Genomic DNA, 20,651 nt, shown 5'->3' with positions numbered 1-20,651 from the left:
ACCCACAGGGTTAACCCCTTCCCTGCCAGTGTTATTATTACAGTAACAGTGCATATTTTTAGCACTGATTACTGTAGTAATGTCACTGGTCCCCCCAAAAGTGTCAAAAATGTCAGTTAGGAGTCCGATCTGTCCGCCGCAATGTCGCAGTCCCACTAAAAATCGCAGATCGCCACCATTACTAGTAAAAAATAAAAAAATACAATAAAAATGACATAAATCTTTCCTGGAGTTAGTAGACGCAATAACTTTTGGGCAAACCAATCAAAATAAGCTTATTGCGATTTTTTTTACAAAAAATATGTAGCAGAAAACAAGTTGGCATAAAATGTTAAAAAATTTAGATTTTTTAATTTTTTTTTGGAGAATGTGAAAAACATTATTTTCTTTTTCAGAACTGTTGCTCTTTTTTTGTTTATAGCGCAAAAAATAAAAATCACACAGGTGATTAAATACCCCCACAAGAAGGCTCTATTTGTGGGAAAAAAAGGACGTACATTTTGTTTGGGTAGAGCCTCGCAAGACCGCGCAATTGTCCGGTAAAGTAACACAGTGCCGAATCGCAAAATAGGGCCTGGTCAGGAAGGGGGCATATCCTTCCGGTCTTAAAATGGTTAAATAAATATTGGATTTATCTATTGCAGCAAAGGTGGTGATATAGTGAACACTCAAATCTAGGTGTCTGTTAAGCATGCTTACCCTCTGGGGTGTGTAGAACCGGACCAATCGCAACACAATTCCCCAAATGTCCTTACTGGCGACTCCAAAGGAAGCCAAGACACACATGTGGGATGTCCAGAGATACTTCATTCTGTAATGAGAGGCGTTTGTTTCATTATTCATTAGTTTGCTACCTTATGGCACACAGCAGCCATCACACACAGCTCTAATGCTGGCCATACATGGATTACAATTGTAAACATACAGATAAAGCGTTGGCAGATGGAAAGATAGCAGCTGGCAAAGGCAATCAGATAAATTGCAAACAAATACCAAACAACCTTGCAGCGCTAAAAAGTGACCAAAGTTATTCAAAACAAGTATAACATATTGAAAGAACAGTATAACATTAAAAAGAAAAATATACAGTCCCAAATAAGTCCAAATTCCACTCACAATATTAAAAAACAACAAAGTGTTTGAATATAAAAGTACCGATCACGGGGTCCAATCTTAATGTTTCCTGGTTTGGGCGTGCATGGCGACATCATGAGTTTAAGCTTCGCCCTACGCGTTTTGTTATACCTGACATCATCAGGGGCGCCCAACCTAGGAAACAGTTGGATCGGTACTTTTTATATTCAAGCGACTTGTTGATCTTTTGGATACTGTGAGTGGCTAGTTTTATACTTATCAATAAATTGTTTGTACGGATGTACACTATGTGGGCCCTCCCGGTTCTCTTTCTTTGTATATCATGATGAAACATCTTATATTGCTGATCGGGAGACTTTGGTGATAACTGGTGAAGTTATGGTGGATAAACCAGTCCTTTTACAGATGACATAATAATCTATACAGGCTTCCTGACTCTGAGTAAAGGCTCCACATGTTCTGGTAAGAGTCCATTTTGCCTACGATGGCGGTACCCCTGGGTGTTGTATATTTTGGATTGGAGTGATCTTGCCACACCTTATTGCTTTACAAATTTGGACTTATTTAGGACTATATTTTTTATCTTTTTTCTTTTTAATGTTATACTGTTCTTTAAACATGTTACACTTGTTTTAAATAACTTTGGTCATTATTTAACCGGTTGCCGACCGCCGCACGACTATATACTGCGGCGGTCAGCCCCGGCCAGGCAGAGTGACGTATCGGTACGTCACTCTCCTGTCACTGACTTGCGAGCCTATCGCGGGCGGGCGCGCGCCCGCCGAGGCGCGCGCCCGCCGCGGCTCGTTCACAGGCAAGTCAGTGCGTGTGACCGGCGGACTCGATGTCCGCCAGTCACACTGCGATCGCTCCTGTGAAGGGAGAAAGACAGAGCAGCTTGTGTAAACAAGCTGCCTGTCAGTTCTCCCTGTGTAAAAGTAAAGATCTGACCGTTCTACTATGTAGAACGGTTGATCTTTGCTTTTACACCAATAGGAATGTCCCTACACAGTAGAAAGCACGCCCCTAGGACACACTTAACCCCTCCCTTCCCAATAAAGTTAACCCCTTCCCTGCCAGTGTCATTTTTGCAGTAACAGTGCATATGTATAGCACTGATTACTGCAGTAATGTCACTGGTAACCCCAAAAGTGTCAAAAATGTCAGTCAAGGGTCCGATCTGTCCGCCGCAATGTCGCAGTACCGAAAAAAAAATCGCAGATCGCCGCCATTACGCGTTAAAAAAAAAAACACCAAAAATGACAAAAATCTTTCTCTTTGTTAGTAAACGCGATAACTTTTGCGCAAACCAATCAAAATACGCTTTTTGCGATTTTTTTTACCAAACATAGGTAGCATAAAACAAATTGGCCGAAAAATGTTAAAAAATTTTGATTTTTTTACTTTTTTTTTTTGGGGAATTTCATATAAAAAAATGTGAAAAATATTGTTATTTTTGCAAAATTTACGCTCTTTTTTTGTTTATAGCGCATGATCAAAAAATCGCACAGGTGATCAAATACCACCAAAAGAAAGCTCTGTTTGTGGGAAAAAAAGGACGTCAAATTCGTTTAGGTACAGCGTCGCACGACCGCGCAATTGTCCGTTAAAGTCACGCAGTAAAAAAATCGCAAAAAAACCCCTGGTCCTTTAGCAGCCAAATCCTCCGGGGCTTAAGTGGTTAAAGCAACAAGATTGTTTAATGGATTGAAATTGGGCTGGTTAAAGCGGTAGTATACTCCCTGAACAAAAAAAAAAAAAAAAAAACCCTGCAAGACAAAGGCATAATGAGCTAGTATGCATCGCATACTAGCTCATTATGAAATACCTTAAAACGAAGCCCCGACAGGGACCTCCGGTAGCGGACATGCTCCCTCTGCATCTCTTCTGGGTTCGGCGGCTCCGGCACTGTGAGTGGCCGGAGCCGCGATGACGTCACTCCCGCGCATGCGCGCGGGAGTCACTTTCCGGCAAGGAACTCTGAAGGTCCGTCGGACCTTCAGAGCGCATGCGCCGCTAGCTTTAGCGGCTGCATGCTGGGCAAATATCTCCTAAACCGTGCAGGTTTAGGAGATATTAATTGTACCAACAGGTAAGCCTTTTTATAGGCCTTATTATAGGCTTACCTGTAGGTAAAAGTAAAAAAAAAAAAAAGGAGTATACTACCACTTTAAGGAAGGACTGGCCAAAATTCGATCCATGCACAGGCAAGGCTGATTGCAACCAAGTCTAACTGTGACCAACTGTGTTGACGGCCGAATCAAGCGATTTTCTTTCCTTCGATCTGTGGTGGAAGGAATGGAAAATCGAGTCATCAATGGGATGCTCAAGAGTCAGACTTACCGCATTGTGCTGATAGCCAGGCAACCAAACATCACATTATGTACTAAATTATAGGCAACGTCCGCTCGGACAAGGTAAGTTCTATCTTCACTCCAATCCTTCTGTTTGTTGCCCGAGGAGATGCTGGAAAACAGGCAGATGTCTAGAGTCACAATCCATCTCACACAATGCTAGTAACAATTAATATTCTTTAACCACTTGCCGACCGCCTGCCGCAGATATACTGCAGCAGACTGGCTTTGCTGCACGAACCGCCGTACCTGTACCTTTAGGAAGCGGGGAAGGCGATCCATGGGTACATTTGGACTGAATTCGGATCTGAAATGGTGAACAGGGACGCACCAGACCCCCTCCTGCGAGCCCCTCTTCACAAAGTGTGAACCCAACCTAAGGGATATGCTTTGCAGGGAAACAAAAACCGGCACATTCCTGCTAACAGAACAAAGCTCTGTGTTATTTTCATTCACAGAGCTCTGTCCTGTCATCCTTGTTGCCGATCAGCGGGAGCCGGAGGTCAATCATTGGCTGGCATCCGCTGATCGGCTTGTGCTGTGACTAATCACAGCATGTGTGCATGCCTGCTACCCAGAAGTGTTGGATCACGTATTAGATACGTGATCCAGTGCAGGTTTACCCACTTAAGGACCAGAAGGTTTTACCCCCTTAATGACCAGGCCATTTTTTTGCAATTTGGCACTGTGTTACTTTTACTGACAATTGCGCGGTCGTGCGACGCTGTACCCAAATAAAATTTGTGTCCTTTTTTTCCCACAAATAGAGCTTTCTTTTGGTGGTATTCGATCACCTGTGTGATTTTTATTTTTTGCACTATAAACAAAAAAAGAGAGCGACAATTTTGAAGAAAAAAAAAACATCATTTTTTACTTTCTGCTATATAACATTCCCAATAAAAAAAAAATATAAAAATCAAATTTTTTCAACATTTTAGGCCAATTTGTATTCTGCCACATATTTTTGGTAAAAAAAAAATGCCAATAAGTGTACATTGTTTGGTTTGCGCAAAAGTTATTGCGTCTACAAACTAGGGGAAAGATTTATGTCATTTTTATTTATTTATTTTTTACTAGTAATGGCGGATATCTGTGATTTTTAGCGGAACTGCAACATTGCGGCGGACAGATTGGAAACCGAACTGAATTTTTTTACATTTTTGGGGGGGACCAGTGACATTACTACAGTAATCAGTGCTAAAAATATGCAGTTACTGTAGTAATGACACTAGCAGGGACAGAGTTAACACCAGGGGCGATCACAGGGTTAAATGTATGCCTAGGGGGTGTTTTCTAACTGTGAGGGAGGTGGGCTTATGTAATCAACACAGGTACCTGTGTTCCTAAATAGGAGCTCTCTGTTGATTGCTGACAGAACAAGGGTCTGCCGTGTTTATAATGGCAGACTGCCGTTCTGTCTTTCCGGGGAGTGATTGCGGGTGCCCGTAGATCAGCTTCCCATCTCGTGAATCCATGGGCGCCCCCCTCCCACCTTGAGCAGCGATGTATGGGTACGGCGATTCGCACAGCCGTGCCACCTTTCTGCAGTATATCTGCGGCGGGTGGTCGGCAAGAAGTTAATTTGCTTAGATTTTGCCTTTTCTGGTTCCTACTTCCCCCATTCACCAATTATCTAATACAGATTTTCAAAGAATTCCAGATCTGAATATTTACACATTGATACAGCTTATCCAATAAGAGAATGGTTTGCATTCACTGAGAACATGCAATGCAATCTCTGAATGGCACCTGTGGTACTTGGATTTTTTTTCAAGTTTCTTGTCATTGGGTGTTTATATACCACTGGTAGGGCTTAAGTAAAATCCCTTTTATATTCTTATATAGCCTGGATTCGCTCACTGTGTTGGGTGCCCTCCAGTTCTATATCCATTCTACATTCTTCTTTTTCATAATCTCGGTTCTGTTCTAAATACAAAAAACAGTATCTCTCCTGCGCTCAAGTGGTATGCGGGAAGGTGAATAGTCTGAAAGGTCTTTTTAGCACAGATAAGGCGGTCTTGCTGCCCCCTCAGGACAAAGGGTATCCAAAAAACACTGAAAGAAAACAACAAGAGAAGGGCGCACCGACATTGTACATTACCCCTAAAAAGTTTATTAAAATCAAAATGGGTAGTGTACAATTTAGACAACAAGAGAAGGGTGCACTGACCTTGTGCATTACCACTAAAAAAGTTTATTACAATCGAAATGGGTAGCGTACATTATACTCACAAACGTAAGATGTATACATGCATGTAGGAAATAGGAACCAATCGCCTCCGGAACACTTCTCTGCTGCTGGATGGTGTGATGGCGTCCACAAAAACCTGGCTTGGCTTACGCATTTCGAGGGAGAACCCTCTTCTTCAGAGCCAAAATCGCTACTCAAAAAAACTGGCGATTTTGGCTCTGAGGAAGAGGGTTCGCTTTCAAAACGCATAAGCCAAGCCAGGTCTTTGTGGACGCCATCATGCAGCAGAGAAGTGTTCTGGAGGCGATTGGTTCCTATTTCCTACATGCATGTTTGTGAGTATAATGTACGCTACCCATTTCAATCGTAATAAACTTTTTTAGTGGTAATACACAAGGTCAGTGCTCCCTTCTCTTGTTGTCTAAATACAGTATATACCAGTGATGGCGCGAACCTTGGCACCCCAGATGTTTTGGAACTACATTTCCCATGATGCTCAACTACACTGCCGAGTGCATGAGCATCATGGGAAGCGTAGTTCCAAAACATCTGGGGTGCCAAGGTTCGCGCCATCACTGGTATATACTATCCAAACTGGATCAATGCACCCATGTAAAAATATCCATACCTGGAATTCTTATTTAAGCCCCAGCGAGGTACGTCATTTCCGCGATCCTCCTCCCCCTCTGCCTTCTGGGACCTGTTTGTGTCCCAGAAGACGACGGGACCATTCAGAAAGCACTGCGCAGCTCGCGCACACGCAGTAGGAAACCGGCTGTATAGCTTAAAGGCTTCACTTCCGGTTTCCCTTACTTGCAATGCTGGCGCCTTCACCCGAACCCGATGGACGAATCAGCTTGCAGTGCCGACATCGCTGGATCTCTGGACATTTCCCATGATGCTCAACTACACTGCCGAGTGCATGAGCATCATGGGAAGCGTAGTTCCAAAACATCTGGGGTGCCAAGGTTGGCCATCACTGGTATATACTATCCAAACTGGATCAATGCACCCATGTAAAAATATCCATACCTGGAATTCTTATTTAAGCCCCAGCGAGGTACGTCATTTCCGCGATCCTCCTCCCCCTCTGCCTTCTGGGACCTGTTTGTGTCCCAGAAGACGACGGGACCATTCAGAAAGCACTGCGCAGCTCGCGCATACGCAGTAGGAAACCGGCTGTATAGCTTAAAGGCTTCACTTCCGGTTTCCCTTACTTGCAATGCTGGCGCCTTCACCCGAACCCGATGGACGAATCAGCTTGCAGTGCCGACATCGCTGGATCTCTGGACATTTCCCATGATGCTCAACTACACTGCCGAGTGCATGAGCATCATGGGAAACGTAGTTCCAAAACATCTGGGGTGCCAAGGTTCTCCATCACTGGTATATACTATCCAAACTGCTGGTTTTCCTTACTTGCAATGCTGGCGCCTTCACCCGAAGCCGATGGACGGATCAGCTTGGGATGCCGACATCGCAGGATCCCTGGACAGGTAAGTGTCCTTATATTAAAATTTAACAGCTACAGTATTTGTAGCTGCTGACTTTTAATTCCCCCCCCCCCCAGGCTGGAACTTTAAAACATTTACAAAAAAAAATTATAAGCTAAAAAAAAAAGAACCGGCAATACAATTACTGATACACAGCAACTTACCTCAATCTCTGGAAAGCGGTCACAGATGCTGCAATGATTAGGAAGGTAAGAACAAATACAAAAGGGTAGAGGAGTAATGAGTCAGCGAGTCTCTCGAAGGTATCAGATGGCAGCATCTGGAAGGGTTCCTCACACAGATATAGATTGGCATCGAAATCTCTGTAAAGAATAAACAAATCTCATGGCTTCTTCTGTTCTAGTGAGTGCACCATAATACAGAAAGGCTATAGATCTGTAAGGCCAGCCTTTTGTGTTCAGGCCTTAAAGTGTATATCTGGACAAATAAATAAAAACTTATGTGGGTCTCCTCTAAAGAACACCTCCTCCTATCCTTATTTCCATGACATAAGAAGGAGGTGTTCTGCAGTTCATTAGGTGGGAACTGGGCAGGGATGACAACACTGCTTGGGATTCCAGTACAGTGGATTGTGCTGTCAGCTCTGTAAGCAAATTAGGAGCTCACTGGATTTCTGGCCGGATTAACATTTTTTCTGTACTTGCAGCATTTTTAAAAAGACAAAACAAGGGTGAATGGCAATGTTTTGCAGGCTGTACCAAACAGGTTATTTTTTTATATTACCTAGACAAGGGGTCTTCAAACATTCTAAACAAGGGGCCAGTTTACTCTCCTTTTGACTTTTGGGGGGCCGGATTGTGGTCACTGGGAGAAGAAAAGGTCCCAACATCAGAGGGAAAAAACAAAGCCTCAACTTTGTTTTCAGTGGGAGGAATTGTGGCCCATCATTGGTGTCATTGGGAGGAATTGTACCCCATCATTGGTGGCATTGGGAGGAATTGTGCCCCATCATTGGTGGCATTGGGAGAATTGTGCCCCATCATTGGTGGCAATGGGAGGAATTGTGCCCCATCATTGGTGGCATTGGGAGGAATTGTGCCCCATCATTGGTGGCATTGGGAGGAATTGTGTCCCATCATTGGTGGCATTGGGAGAAATTGTGCCCCATCGTTGGTAGCATTGGGAGGGAGGAATTGTGCCCCATCATTGGTGGCATTGGGAGGAATTGTGCCCCATCGTTGGTGGCATTGGGAGGAATTGTGCCCCATCGTTGGTGGCATCGGGAGGGAGGAATTGTGCCCCATCGTTGGCGGCATTGGGAGGAATTGTGCCCCATCATTGGTGGCATTGGGAGGAATTGTGCCCCATCGTTGGTGGCATTGGGAGGGAGGAATTGTGCCCCATCATTGGTGGCATTGGGAGGAATTGTGCCCCATTGTTGGTGGCATTGGGAGGAATTGTGAAAAAACGCAGAGGGCTGGGGTGCTCTAGAAATCTAGTCTTACAATGAGGACAATGAGGAGAAGACTTTTGGAGGATGGCCTGGTGTCAAGAAGGGCAGCCACTTCTCTCCAGGAAAAACATCCGGGACTGACTGATATTTTGCAAAAGGTACAGGGATTGGACTGCTGAGGACTGGGGTAAAGTAATTTTCTCTGATAAATGCCCTTTCCCATTGTTTGGGGCATCCAGGAAAAAACCTTGTCCAGAGAAGAAAAAGTGAGCGCTACCAACAGTCCTGTGTCATGCAAACAGTAAAACATCCTGAGACCATTCATGTGTGGGGTTGCTTCTCAGCCAAGTGAGTGGGCTCACTCACAATTTTAACTAAGGACACCGCCATGAATAAAGAAAAATACAAAAACATCCTCCAAGAGCAACTTTTTCCAACCATCCAAGAACAGTTTGGTGAGGAACAGTGCCTTTTCCAGCATGATGGAGCACCTTGCCATAAGGCAAAAGTGATAACTAAGTGGCTTGGGGAACAAAACATGGAAACTGTGGGTCCATGGGCAGGAAACTCCCCAGACCTTAATCCCATTGAGAACTTGTAGTTAATTCCTCAAGAGGCAAGTGAACAAAAAAAATTTGGTTTTTGTAAGAACTTACCGTAAAATCCTTTTCTCTGAGTCCTTGCATAATCGGTGTTTGGAGTTTATCAGACTTCATGGTTTTCTCTTTCGTCCTCTGACAGACGCAGCTCTCAATGTTTCTTCACGAATGGGTAATGCGCCATCTATAGGAGTAGACTAGGCAGTGAAAACTTTTCACTTGACACGCCTATAGGGGCTGTCCCTCATGACATTACCCCAGACACACTGTGCTCACTAATCAGTTTCGTAGCAAGCAGTGATCGAAAACACAACCAACCCCAAAATAGAGGGGCGGGAGCTGCCAGAGGACTCAGAGAAAAGGATTTTACGGTAAGTTCTTACAAAAATCCAATTTTCTCTTACGTCCTCTGACAGACGCAGCTCAATGTTTCTTCATGGATGGGACGTCCCAAAGCAGTGTAGGCATGAGAGGTGGGAAGAACGCAACCAAAAACAGTTAACGCATTTCCAAGGCTAAAAACGTAGCCAACAGGGCAACAGAAGCTCAACCAAACCAACAGGAGCTTATCCCGAAATGAAAATAAACCCCTGAAGAGAAAAACCAAGTCTCTTCGTCAAACAGCAGCCTGCAAAACCTTGCGGCCAAAGGAAGCATCTGAGGATGCCATCAGATCAACCTTGTAGAATTTTGTAAAGGTGTGTACAGACAACCAGGTCGTCGCCTTACACACCTGAGCCACAGAGGCCTGATGGCGAAAAGCCCAAGAGGCACTCAGCGCTCTCGTAGAATGTGCCCTCACAGGGAAAGGCAGAACCTGACCATTCAATGAATAGGCCTGAACAATAGTCTGTCTGATCCATTTTGATATGGTTGCAGCAGACGCAGCCCAACCCTTACGAGATCCATCAGGAAGGACAAACAGAGAATCAGAAGTCCGAAAGGATTCTGTGGCCGACAGGTAAACCCTGATCGCCCGAACCACATTCAGCGAATGCAGGGCAAATTCCTTGGGATGCTTGGGCTTAGCACAGAGCGAAGGCAAAACAATATCTCCATTAAGGTGGAAAGCAGACACCACCTTAGGGAGAAAGGATTGGTTAAGTTGCAGAACAACCTTATCCCTATGAACTACCAGATACGGTGAGCGGCAAGACAGAGCCCCCAAATCAGATACCCTGCGAGCAGAGGTGATAGCCACCAAGAAGGCAACCTTCTGAGACAGCAAAGGCAGAGAAATCTTTCTGATATTTTCAAAGGGAGGCCATTGAACGGACAAAACCAAAATTCAGATCCCACGGAGGTAAAGGGGATCTCCTCGGCGGAGCCAGATGACGCACCCCTTGAATAAAGGTGCAAATCAAAGAATTAGTCGCCAAGGGACGTTGGAAGTTAATGGCTAAGGCCGAGACCTGACCTTTAATCGTGCCCAAAGCCAAATGTTGCTCCACACCTTTCTGCAAGAAGGCCAAGACCCTCGCCACTGAAAAAGAGCGAGGATGCAACCCTTGCGACTCACACCAGGCAATATACATCTTCCAAGTACGATGATATATCTTCCTGGAACCTGGATGTCGCCTTCCTAGCCCTCAACAAGGTAGAAATCACAGAATCAGAGAGACCCTTGTCTCTCAACACCTGGCCTTCAACAGCCAAGCCGTTAAAGCCAGTGACTGTAAAGCAGGATGGAAGATCGGTCTCAAAAGAAAAAAAAAACTGAGACCGGAGTCCCAGCAGGGAACCTAGGTCCTACTCCTAAAACTAGGCAGCAAGAAACTGATTAGGGAGCACAGTGTGTCTGGGGTAATGTCATGAGGGATAGCCACTATAGGCGTGTCAAGTGAAAAGTTTTCACTGCCTAGTCTACTCCTGTAGATGGCGCATTACCCATTCGTGAAGAAACATTGAGAGCTGTGTCTGTCAGAGGATGTAAGAGAAAACCATAAATTCTGATAAACTCCAAGCACTGATTATGCAAGAATGGGCTGCCATCGGTCATGATGTGGCCCAGAAGTTGATAGACAACATGCCAGCGCAAATTACAGAGGTCTTGAAAAAGAAGAGCCAACACTGCAAAAATGTACTCTTTGCATAAACTTCATGTTATTGTCAATAAAAGCTATTGACGATTATGAAACCATAGTAACATCTGACAAAAAGATTTAAAAACACTGAAGCAGCAGATAGTAAAAACGAATAGTTGTGTCATTCTCAAAACTTTTGGCTATGGCTATACTTCGATAGGAGCAAACATTCATCCTGCAGATCACCTCTGCATTGAGGCAGAGGTGAATGCGTAATTGCAGCGCGAAAAGCCGGCAGGAAAATGCGCCTCATTTCTACATGTTCCAGACACAATGTAGTCCTCCTTCACATGACCATTTGGCTGCATACACCAGATTCCATCTGCAAAAATCAGTGGATTCTTGCGTCTGGAATGACAGGTGCATGAGAATAGGGGTGGCTGCCCAGCCTATATAAACTGATGATAGAATGATAATGTCTGCCGCTGTTTGCATGTAGCCGCACACTACGGGGTTACCTGCAGTTATGCCCCGTACACACGTAGCGAATGTCGGCCGCACGATCGGCCAACAACAGCCGACTGCAGAAGTGATGTCATGTGATGGTTAACTTTCCGTGTGTTTTTTCTTTTCTGAGCATGCCCAGTCTTGCTAATCTGCTGTTTTTCGGCCGAATTCTGTACTGACTGGCGAACAATCGGCCGTTCTCAGGGCCGGACTGGCCTAGCGGGATAGCGGGAAATTTCCCGCTAGGCCGCCGGCCCTGGGGCCGCTTGGGGCTGTGGCTGCAGCGGTGCCCAAGACCGATCCTGGGCGAGTGCACAGCGGGTGCGCCGCGAGCTGAGGCAGAGGGGAGGGACGCCAAAGTTCTCCCCTCCCACCTCCTCCTCTAAAGTGCCCGGTGGCTGGAGGCTGGAGCTGAGCCGAGTGTGTGTGACAGCCCAGCGAGCACACTCCCTCCTCCCCTTTAGGGACAGGAGAGCAGAGGGGAATACAACTTCCTCCTCCTCCCGCCCCTGTTTCTCGTGTCTCAGCCTGGCCGGCCCCGCCCACTCTCCTATGCTCGGCAGTCGGCATGCAGCTGGGCCTGCCAAAGAGAAGGAGGATGTGTGGAAGGAGGATGTGTGGGCGGGAAATATGAAAAATAGCCTGCTACACATTCCCAGCTGTGTCAATGATCAGCTACCAGATTCCCAGGTGAGCGATCTCTGCTCTGTGATCACTGAAGTGAGCTGTCCCTATCTCCCTCCCTTCTCTCCCCTATCTGTCTCCCTCCCCTTCTCAGTTCCTCCAGCAGCTTCCCAAACTTCACTTTTCAGCACTTAGGCAGCCAATAATGACAAATCGGGTCTGCCTGTCAGTTTTTCTAGGCAGACCCGACCGTTCCATCCATTGTTCTTTATGCAGCAGCCCGCAGCAGATGTCAGTGGAAATGTGTCTGCTAAAACCCACCAGCATCCAATCTGGTACAATCTGCTAAAAACAGACGGATGGGGATCCTTTCCCCATCCATCCAGCGGATCGGATCAGATGCCAGACAGATGGAAATAGACAGTCGGCCCATTTCCATCTGACTGCCTCACAGAGAATAGCAGGCTGTGTCTATGTCCACTCTGCATAGTGGGGTGGACATGGACCTGTCATCCACCTGCTCAGTGAGGATCAGTGGAGGGATCCCCGCTGAGCAGGCAGATCCGCTGGATGGTGTCTGCCCAATCTGAAAGGGGGGCCTTAGATTGAATGAAAATAAAAAATTCCCCCATCTACACATTCCAAGTGGATGGGGGAATCCTCCCACTGTGGACCAGTGGCAGAACTACCAGGATAACAAAAGTCGCATATGCGACTGGTGTTCCGTTATCATTGGGGTTCCCAGCCTCCTCTTGCTGTCCTATCCCTGCTATTGAGCAGCGCTGGTCTCTAAATCCATGGCTGCGGCAGCAGCAGAATTGGACACACTGCTGGGTACTTTATGGGGCTGATGAGCGCATGTGCAGGAGGGCCAGCACACATGGCTGCTGAACTTATGGTTGATATATGTGTGATTGTACTCTTGATGCTAATAAATATGGTGTTTAGTAGATCCAACTGGGAGAATCACCTGGATCACATCCCGATTGACATGTCAATAGAGAAGGCTTTGCAACATTACTGCTGCTAGATGACAGGCGGGGTCTCAGTTGTCTACAACCAATAGTGCAAGCTCTCCCCCGCATGCACCCATCAGCCCCATAATGTAACCAGCACCTGGGTCCTAATAGACTGCCACCACTGGCGTAGAGACAGAAGCCAGACCAGCATTGCCAAAAGCAGGGGCAAACAGCAAGAGAAGGCTGGGTACCTGGCAGTGGCGGAACGCCAGGTCCCGGTCACAAGTGCCACCTTTGCAATCTTGGTAGTTCTGCCACTGCACTGGACCCTTATGTGGAATTCCCTGGTGTGCTGGGGACATATCACTTGCTTTCTGCCACCGTAGACAGTAGGAAAGGGGCCCACAGCAGAACAGATCAGTGGGAAGGACTGATGGGGGAGGGGGGCCCTTCAATGTTTCTTGCACCAGGGCCCTGTAAGTTCTAGTTACGTCCCTGATACAGTAAGAGGCATTACTGTGGCAGATGGTGAATTTGTAAGGAATTCTGGAACAAAGCCAAGTTTTCAGAGGGTGGACCTTTCTCTCTCACACCCCCCTCTCTTCTCAACCCCCCTTTCTCTCACCACCTCTCCCTTACCCCCCCTCTCTCACCCCTCTCTCTCTCACCCCCATTTTTCTCTCACCTCCCCCCCTCTCTCTCTCACCAACTGTCTATCATACCCCCCACTCTCTCTCATTTCCCTCCCTTTCTCTCACCCCCTCTCTCTTTCTCACCTCCCCCCTCTTATCCCCCCTCTCTCTCTCACCCCCCCATCTTTCTCTTACCTACCCTCTCTCTCACCCCTCTCTATCTTCCCCACCATCTCTTTTACCACCCTCTCTCTCTCACCTACCCTCTCTCCCACCTCCTCCTCATACCCCCCTCGCTCACCCCTCTCTCCCTCCCCCCTCTCTCACCCACCCCCTCTCTCTTACCCCCTCTTTTTCTCTCACTCCCTCTCACACCCTGGTCTCTTTTTCTCTCACTCCCTCTCACACCCTGGTCTCTTTTTCTCTCTCTTAATCCCCCTCTCTTACCCCCCCTCTCTCCCACACACCCCTATCTCTTTCTCCCCCACCCTCTTTTATCCCCCTCTTTTTCTCTCACTCCCTATCTCCCTCTCTCTCTTACCACCCTCTCTCTCCCCCCCTTACACCCTTCTCTCTCCCCCTTCCCTTTTCTCTCTGTCTCTTATCCCTCGCTCTCTCACCCGCTCTCTATTTTTCTCTCACCCCCTCTCCCTCTCTTACCCCCTCTATCTAATACCCCCACCCCCTATTTCTCTCACCCCCCCTAACTTTCACACACCACCTCTCTCTTACCCCCTTCTCTCTCACCCCCTCTCTCTCCCCTGCCTCCCCTTATTTACTCTCTCACCCTCTGTGTCTCACTCCCATCTTCCTCTCTCCCCTTTCCCCATTATACTCCTACTTTCCTATCTCCCCCATCTCTCCCTCCTATTCCTATCTCTCCTCCCTCTCTCCCTCCTCTCTTCAGCAGCCATCTTTAAACTGAAAGTGCCCAGCAGCTTCTATGAATATTAGCCTGGATATTCAATGCAAGCTATGCAGCAGTAGATATTTAAATGCCCCCTCTATGCAGCTGAGCTGCAATATGTAGGTGGGGCTTTGTGTGGGTGTGGCTTGAGTTTGGGCAGAGACACAGGGGCCCCACAATCTCCTATTGCCCAGGGGGCCCCATGAGCTGTCAGTCCGCCCCTGCACACAAGGCTTGGGTTTAAAATGTTCGGCGGCCACTGTAACAAAGTCCTCCTTCTAGACCGTCTCCTGTGATAAATGGATTACTGATCCAATGCTGTGAAATTGAATCTGTGTAATGTGTATCATAGGAGCTGGTCTAGGATGCAGGACTTTGTTACAGTGGCTGATCCAGGCAATTCAAATCCAAGCTCCCTGATCCTGCAGGAGATTGCTAATGTGTGTGATCCAGGCACTGGTAAGGCTTCATTTGGTGGACACTGATAAGGCTGCATTTGGTGGGCACTGGTCTCTGACCCTTGTATTTATGTCTGCAGCCTCTGACCATCTTCTGTATAATGTCTGCAGTCTCTGACCATCTCTTTGTATCATGTAGTCTCTGACCATCTCTTGTATCATGTCTGCAGTCTCTGACCATCTCTTGTATCATGTATGCAGTCTCTGACCATCTCTTGTATTTATGTCTGCAGTCTCTGACCATCTCTTGTATCATGTCTGCAGTCTCTGACCATCTCTTGTATCATGTCTGCAGTCTCTGACCATCTCTTGTATTTATATCTGCAGTCTCTGACCATCTCCTGTATGTCTGTGGTCTCTGACCATCTCTTGTATCATGTCTGCAGTCTCTGACCATCTCTTTGTATCATGTCTGCAGTCTCTGACCATCTCTTGTATCATGTCTGCAGTCTCTGACCATCTCTTGTATCATGTGTGCAGACAGTCTCTGACCATCTCTTGTATCATGTGTGCAGACAGTCTCTGTCCATCTCTTGTATCAGGTCTGCAGTCTATGACCCTCTCTTGTATCATGTCTGCAGTCTATAATCATGTCTGCAGTCTATGACCATCTCTTGTCTTTAATAATGTCTGCATTTTTTGAGGGGGAGTCTGGAGAGGAGTCAAGAGTTGGAGTGCCGCCAGGATGGGGGCCATAGGAGAAGTCAGACATATGTGGACTGTGGAGAGGAGACTATAGGATAAAACCGGAGCCACCAAGCTGGAGCCGACTGACTAAACCCTGCACAGTACACCTGAGAGGAGGTCAGGGACAGCCCCGCAGGCCAGTCTGGGGGGGGGGGGGTCAGTGATGTAAGGGGGGAGTAAATACAGTGTTGTAAGAGGGCATTGATATAAAGGCCCCCCTTATATCAGTAACCCCCTCTCCCACATTCCCAGAGTTCCTGGGGTCCCCCTTGATGATTGCTCCACTTTTACCACTTATAACCAGAATTTTCTCAATAATGCTATGGGGCTGGTATTAAATTATTTCCAGGGCTGGTTTTTATTCCCAGTCCGGCCCTGGCCGTTCTGGTGACGGCCAACAAAAATTTTAAAGTCTGCACGACAGATTCTGTTCGGCCGAAAATGTCGGCTGTCGGAAGCATCATACTAACAAGCCTACAATCGGCCGATCGGTCGTTGGCCAAATATTTACGGCCGACAATCGGTACGTGTGTACGGGGCTTTAGGTACGGATGTCAGAGCCTAGATGCCTGGACGCAGTCAGCTGTTTCCAGGCTCAGACATCTGTCCCCTACTTGCAGGTAACCCCATGGTGTGCAGCTACATGCAAACAGTGGCAGCTGCTGTCAGCTTGTCATTACTTTATGTAGACTGAGCTGCCACCGCTATTTGCATTCACCCGTTATTTCAGCTGCAAGAATCCGCAGACTCTGGAATCCGATGTATGCGGCTAAATGACAATGTGAAAAAGGCCTTAAAGCGATAGTAAACCGCAAAAAAAAATGTATCTGTGCATATTAAGAGCATAATCTGCTAGTATGCATCACATACTAGCACATTATGAAAGACTCACCTGAAAACAAAGCTCTCCAGCATGTGCATGGGAGTCATGGCCTCGGCACAGCTCTCTCAATGGATGGCATACCGTCCATCAAGAGTGCATGCACCGGTGATGTAACGGGCGCTACTAAAGTAAATCTCTCCTAAACAGTGCATGTTTAGGGGATATTTACTCTACCAATAGAGCATCTGGAAAGCATTCACTGTTTCCCCATTTTGTTATGTTATGTTCATTATTGTCCTCAAAATTCTACAAACAATATCCCATAATAACAACATGAAAGAAGTTTGTTTGAAATCTTTGCAAATTTATTAAAATTAAAAATGAAAAAAATCCCATGTACATAAGTATTCACAGCCTTTGCCATGACACTCAAAATTGACCTGGCCCAGCCAGAGCCCAGACTTGAACCCCATTGAACATCTCTGGAGAGATCTGAAAATGGCTGAGCACCGACGCTCCCTATCCAACCTGATGGAGCTTGAGAGGTCCTGCAAAGAAAAATGGAAGAAACTGCCCACAAATAGGTGTACCAAGCTAGTAGCATCATACTCAAAAAGATTAAGGCTGTAATTGGTGCCAAAGGGGCTTCAACAAGTATTGCGCAAAGGCTGTGAATACTTATGTATATGTGATTTTTTTCGATTTTTATTTTTAATAAATTTGCAAAGATTTAAAACATTTTTTCACATTGTCATTATGGGGTATTGTTTGTAGAATTTTGAGGAAAAATTGGATTTTTGACTTACCGTAAAACCCATTTCTCTGATATTCATTGACGGACACAGCTCCTGTCATTCTTGACCATTGAGTTCTACTGCCCACTACAGGAGTAGGACACTAGACAGAAAAAAAAAAACTTCTGGCTACACGCATGGGCAGTCCCAGGGGGTATACACTCCCTGCTATAGTCACTCAGTTTTGATACAAGCAGGGTCAGGAGAATAATAACTCCACAGAGGGGTGGGTGCTGTGTCCGCCAATAAACATCAGAGAAATGGATTTTACGGTAACTCAAAAATCCAATTTTCTCTTTCGTTCACTGACGGACACCGCTCCTGTCATTCTTGACCATTGGGACGTCCCAAAGAGTTAAACATGAGGGGTGGGAAACAGCAAACAAATTCCCAAGTATAAACAGTAGCCAATGAGGAAACAGGGGCTCAACCAAAACAACCAATCCCATCTGAAAAAAACAATACACCCTCAAAGAGGATCAGGTCCTTTTCAACAGCAGCCTTCAAAACCTTGCGGCCAAAGGAAGCCTCCGCAGATGCCAACACATCCACTTTATAAAACTTTGTAAAAGTGTCTACCGACAACCAGATGGCCGCTCTGCAAACCTGCGTCACTGACGCCTGATGACGGAAGGCCCAGAAGGCACTGAGCACCCGAGTAGTGTGTGCCTTGATAGGAAAAGGAGGAACCTGACACCTGATGGAATAGGCCTGAAATACTGCCTGTCTGATCCATCTGAAAATGGTTGCAGAAGAAGCGGACAACCCTTTGCGAGGTCCATCCGTGAGCACAAAAAGAGTGTCTGACTTCCTGAAAGACTCATTAGCTGCCAGGTACACCCTAATTGCCCGGACCACATCCAAGGCATGCAAAACAATTTCCTTCAGATGTTTAGGCCTGAGGCACAGGGAAGGAAACACAATGCCTTCATTCAAATGAAAGTCAGAGACCAGCTTAGGAAGAAATGACGGACAGGGGCAAAGCACCACCTTATCCTTGTGAATCACCAGGTAAGGTGAACGACAGGATAACGCCGCCAGTTCCGACACCCTGCGAGCAGAGGTGATAGCCACCAAAAAGGGCACCTTCTGGGACAGCGTAAGCAGGGGAATCTCCCGAATATTTTCTAGTGGATGCTTCTGTAGAGCTAAAAGCAACAAATTGAGATCCCAAGGCGGCAACGGAGTCCGCACTGGAGGGACCAAATGTCGGACACCAGGGAGTGTGTGGCCAAAGGTCATTGGAAGAAGACCGCCAAAGCCGACACCTGGCCCTTGAAGGTACTCAAGGCCAACTTCTGTTCAACCCCCCGTTGAAGGAAGGTTAAGATCCGAGCCACCGAGAAGGAGCGAGGATGCACCCCAAAAGATTTACACCACGCAATGTACATCTTCCACGTAGAATGGTAGATCTTCCTCTAAGCAGATTTCCTAGCTTTTAACACAGATTCAGACAAACCTCTATCCTTTAGCACCTGGCATTCAACAGACAAGCCGTCCTAGCCAGCGACTGTAAAGCAGGATGGAACATCGGTTCTTGGGACAGCAGATCCTCCCCGAGAGGAAGCTTCCAAGGAACATCGGCGACGAGCTGCACCAGATCGGCGTACCAAGCCTGGCGAGGCCAGCCCAGGGCCTTCTGCCTCGATCCTGTGTAGGAGTCTAGGCAGAAGCTTGAGAGAAGGGAAGGCGTATATCAGACGATACTGACCCCACGGGGCCACCAGCACGTCTGTGCCGTCTGCCAGTGGATCCCTTGACCAAGTCACAAATCTCTGCACCTTTCTGTTGAGCCGAGACGCCAACAAATCCACCTCAGGAATGCCCCACCGAAGACACAGCCCCAATGTATGTGGAGAGGGGCGGGGGGCAGGCTGAGGGACTCGGCAAAAACAAGTAGGGGGGGGGTGCCTGCGGGAGGGAGGGGAACCCAGGGTTCTGACCATTCCAAGGAGGGGCCCAGGTCCACCCCAAAACCCTCCAGAGGCAAGGGGGGACAGCTACTCACCATACCAGGAACCAGGTGGGCCCTGCTCCAGCCAAATTCTTCTCTCCATTGAAATGGGGGGCTGTTGGCCAGGAGAAATGCTGCGACCTGGGCTGAGGTCTGGTCGTATGCAACCTCGTGAGACGTTTAACTCGCAGGGCCAGCACCCGCCCAGTGGGGCTATGTCATGGCTGACCAGCGCGGAGCTGAAATCTGTGCGTACTCGCTGGCCAGAATGGGGTGACCACTGGATCTAGATTATCCAGCCCATCGCCCAGTCCGGCAGTTGATAGTAGATCTCACAGGAAAAAAATTTCTAGCTAAAAAATTTTGCCTGAACTAGAGATCCCAACAAGGAACTAGGTCCTTACTTCTGAGTAGGCAGGAAGAAAGTGACTATAGCAGGGAAAGGGAATATACCCCCTGGGGCTGCCCATGGATGTAGCCAGAAATTGTTTTTTTGCCTAGTGTTCTACTCCTGTAGGGGACAGTATAACCCAATGGTCAAGAATGACAGGAGCTGTGTCCGTCAATGAACGAAAGGGAAATAATGAATTTAATCCATTTTGGAATAAGGCTGTAACATAACTAAATGTGGAAGAAGTGAAGCACTGTGAATACTTTCTGGATGCAATGTACAGGTAAGCCTTATTATTGGCTTACCTGTAGGTATAAAATCAACAAAATGTCTTTACTATCGCTTTAATGTGACGGCATGAGCAGGTCAGCCCAGTAAACATGCATTTTCAGGCCCCTGACAGACGTGAGCTATGCCTATCCAATGACTAAAGAATGGCCAGCAAGGTTATTACCTGGTTTTAAAGCCCAGTTTTGCTTGTATGAACTTAAATATGTGTTCATCTGACTGCAGATTCAGGACTTTCTGTAAAGGAGAAACAAACACAAAAAAACAAATCATAAAATATACAGTCAACTTTTTATTTTATAAAAGCTACAGAATTGTTTTTTATATATACGTGAACAGCGCGCTTTTTATGACAGCTTGGAATTATATACCATTGTGGCCAAAAATATTGGCACCCCTCAGATAATTTACCACTTCGCCCAGAGAATTGTTGCATTTACAAATGTGTCGGCATTCT

General features: G+C 46.7%; 1 protein-coding gene across 1 annotated transcript in view; it reads right to left on the bottom strand.

The window, feature by feature from the left end:
- Positions 1-20,651, bottom strand: part of DPY19L3 (dpy-19 like C-mannosyltransferase 3) — a 98,391-nt gene that overhangs the window by 34,209 nt on the left and 43,531 nt on the right. The window contains exons 11-14 of the mRNA XM_082270645.1: positions 20,361-20,431; positions 7,298-7,456; positions 3,439-3,561; positions 700-811 (exon numbers count right to left, since the gene is read on the bottom strand). Coding sequence (XP_082126771.1) covers positions 700-811; positions 3,439-3,561; positions 7,298-7,456; positions 20,361-20,431 — 465 coding nt within the window. The remainder of the gene's footprint in view (positions 1-699; positions 812-3,438; positions 3,562-7,297; positions 7,457-20,360; positions 20,432-20,651) is intronic.

The sequence above is a fragment of the Pelophylax lessonae genome (assembly GCF_965119305.1).
Source record: "Pelophylax lessonae genome assembly, chromosome: 10".
Classification (NCBI taxonomy): domain Eukaryota; kingdom Metazoa; phylum Chordata; class Amphibia; order Anura; family Ranidae; genus Pelophylax; species Pelophylax lessonae.
This window is presented reverse-complemented; position numbering and strand designations above follow the sequence as displayed.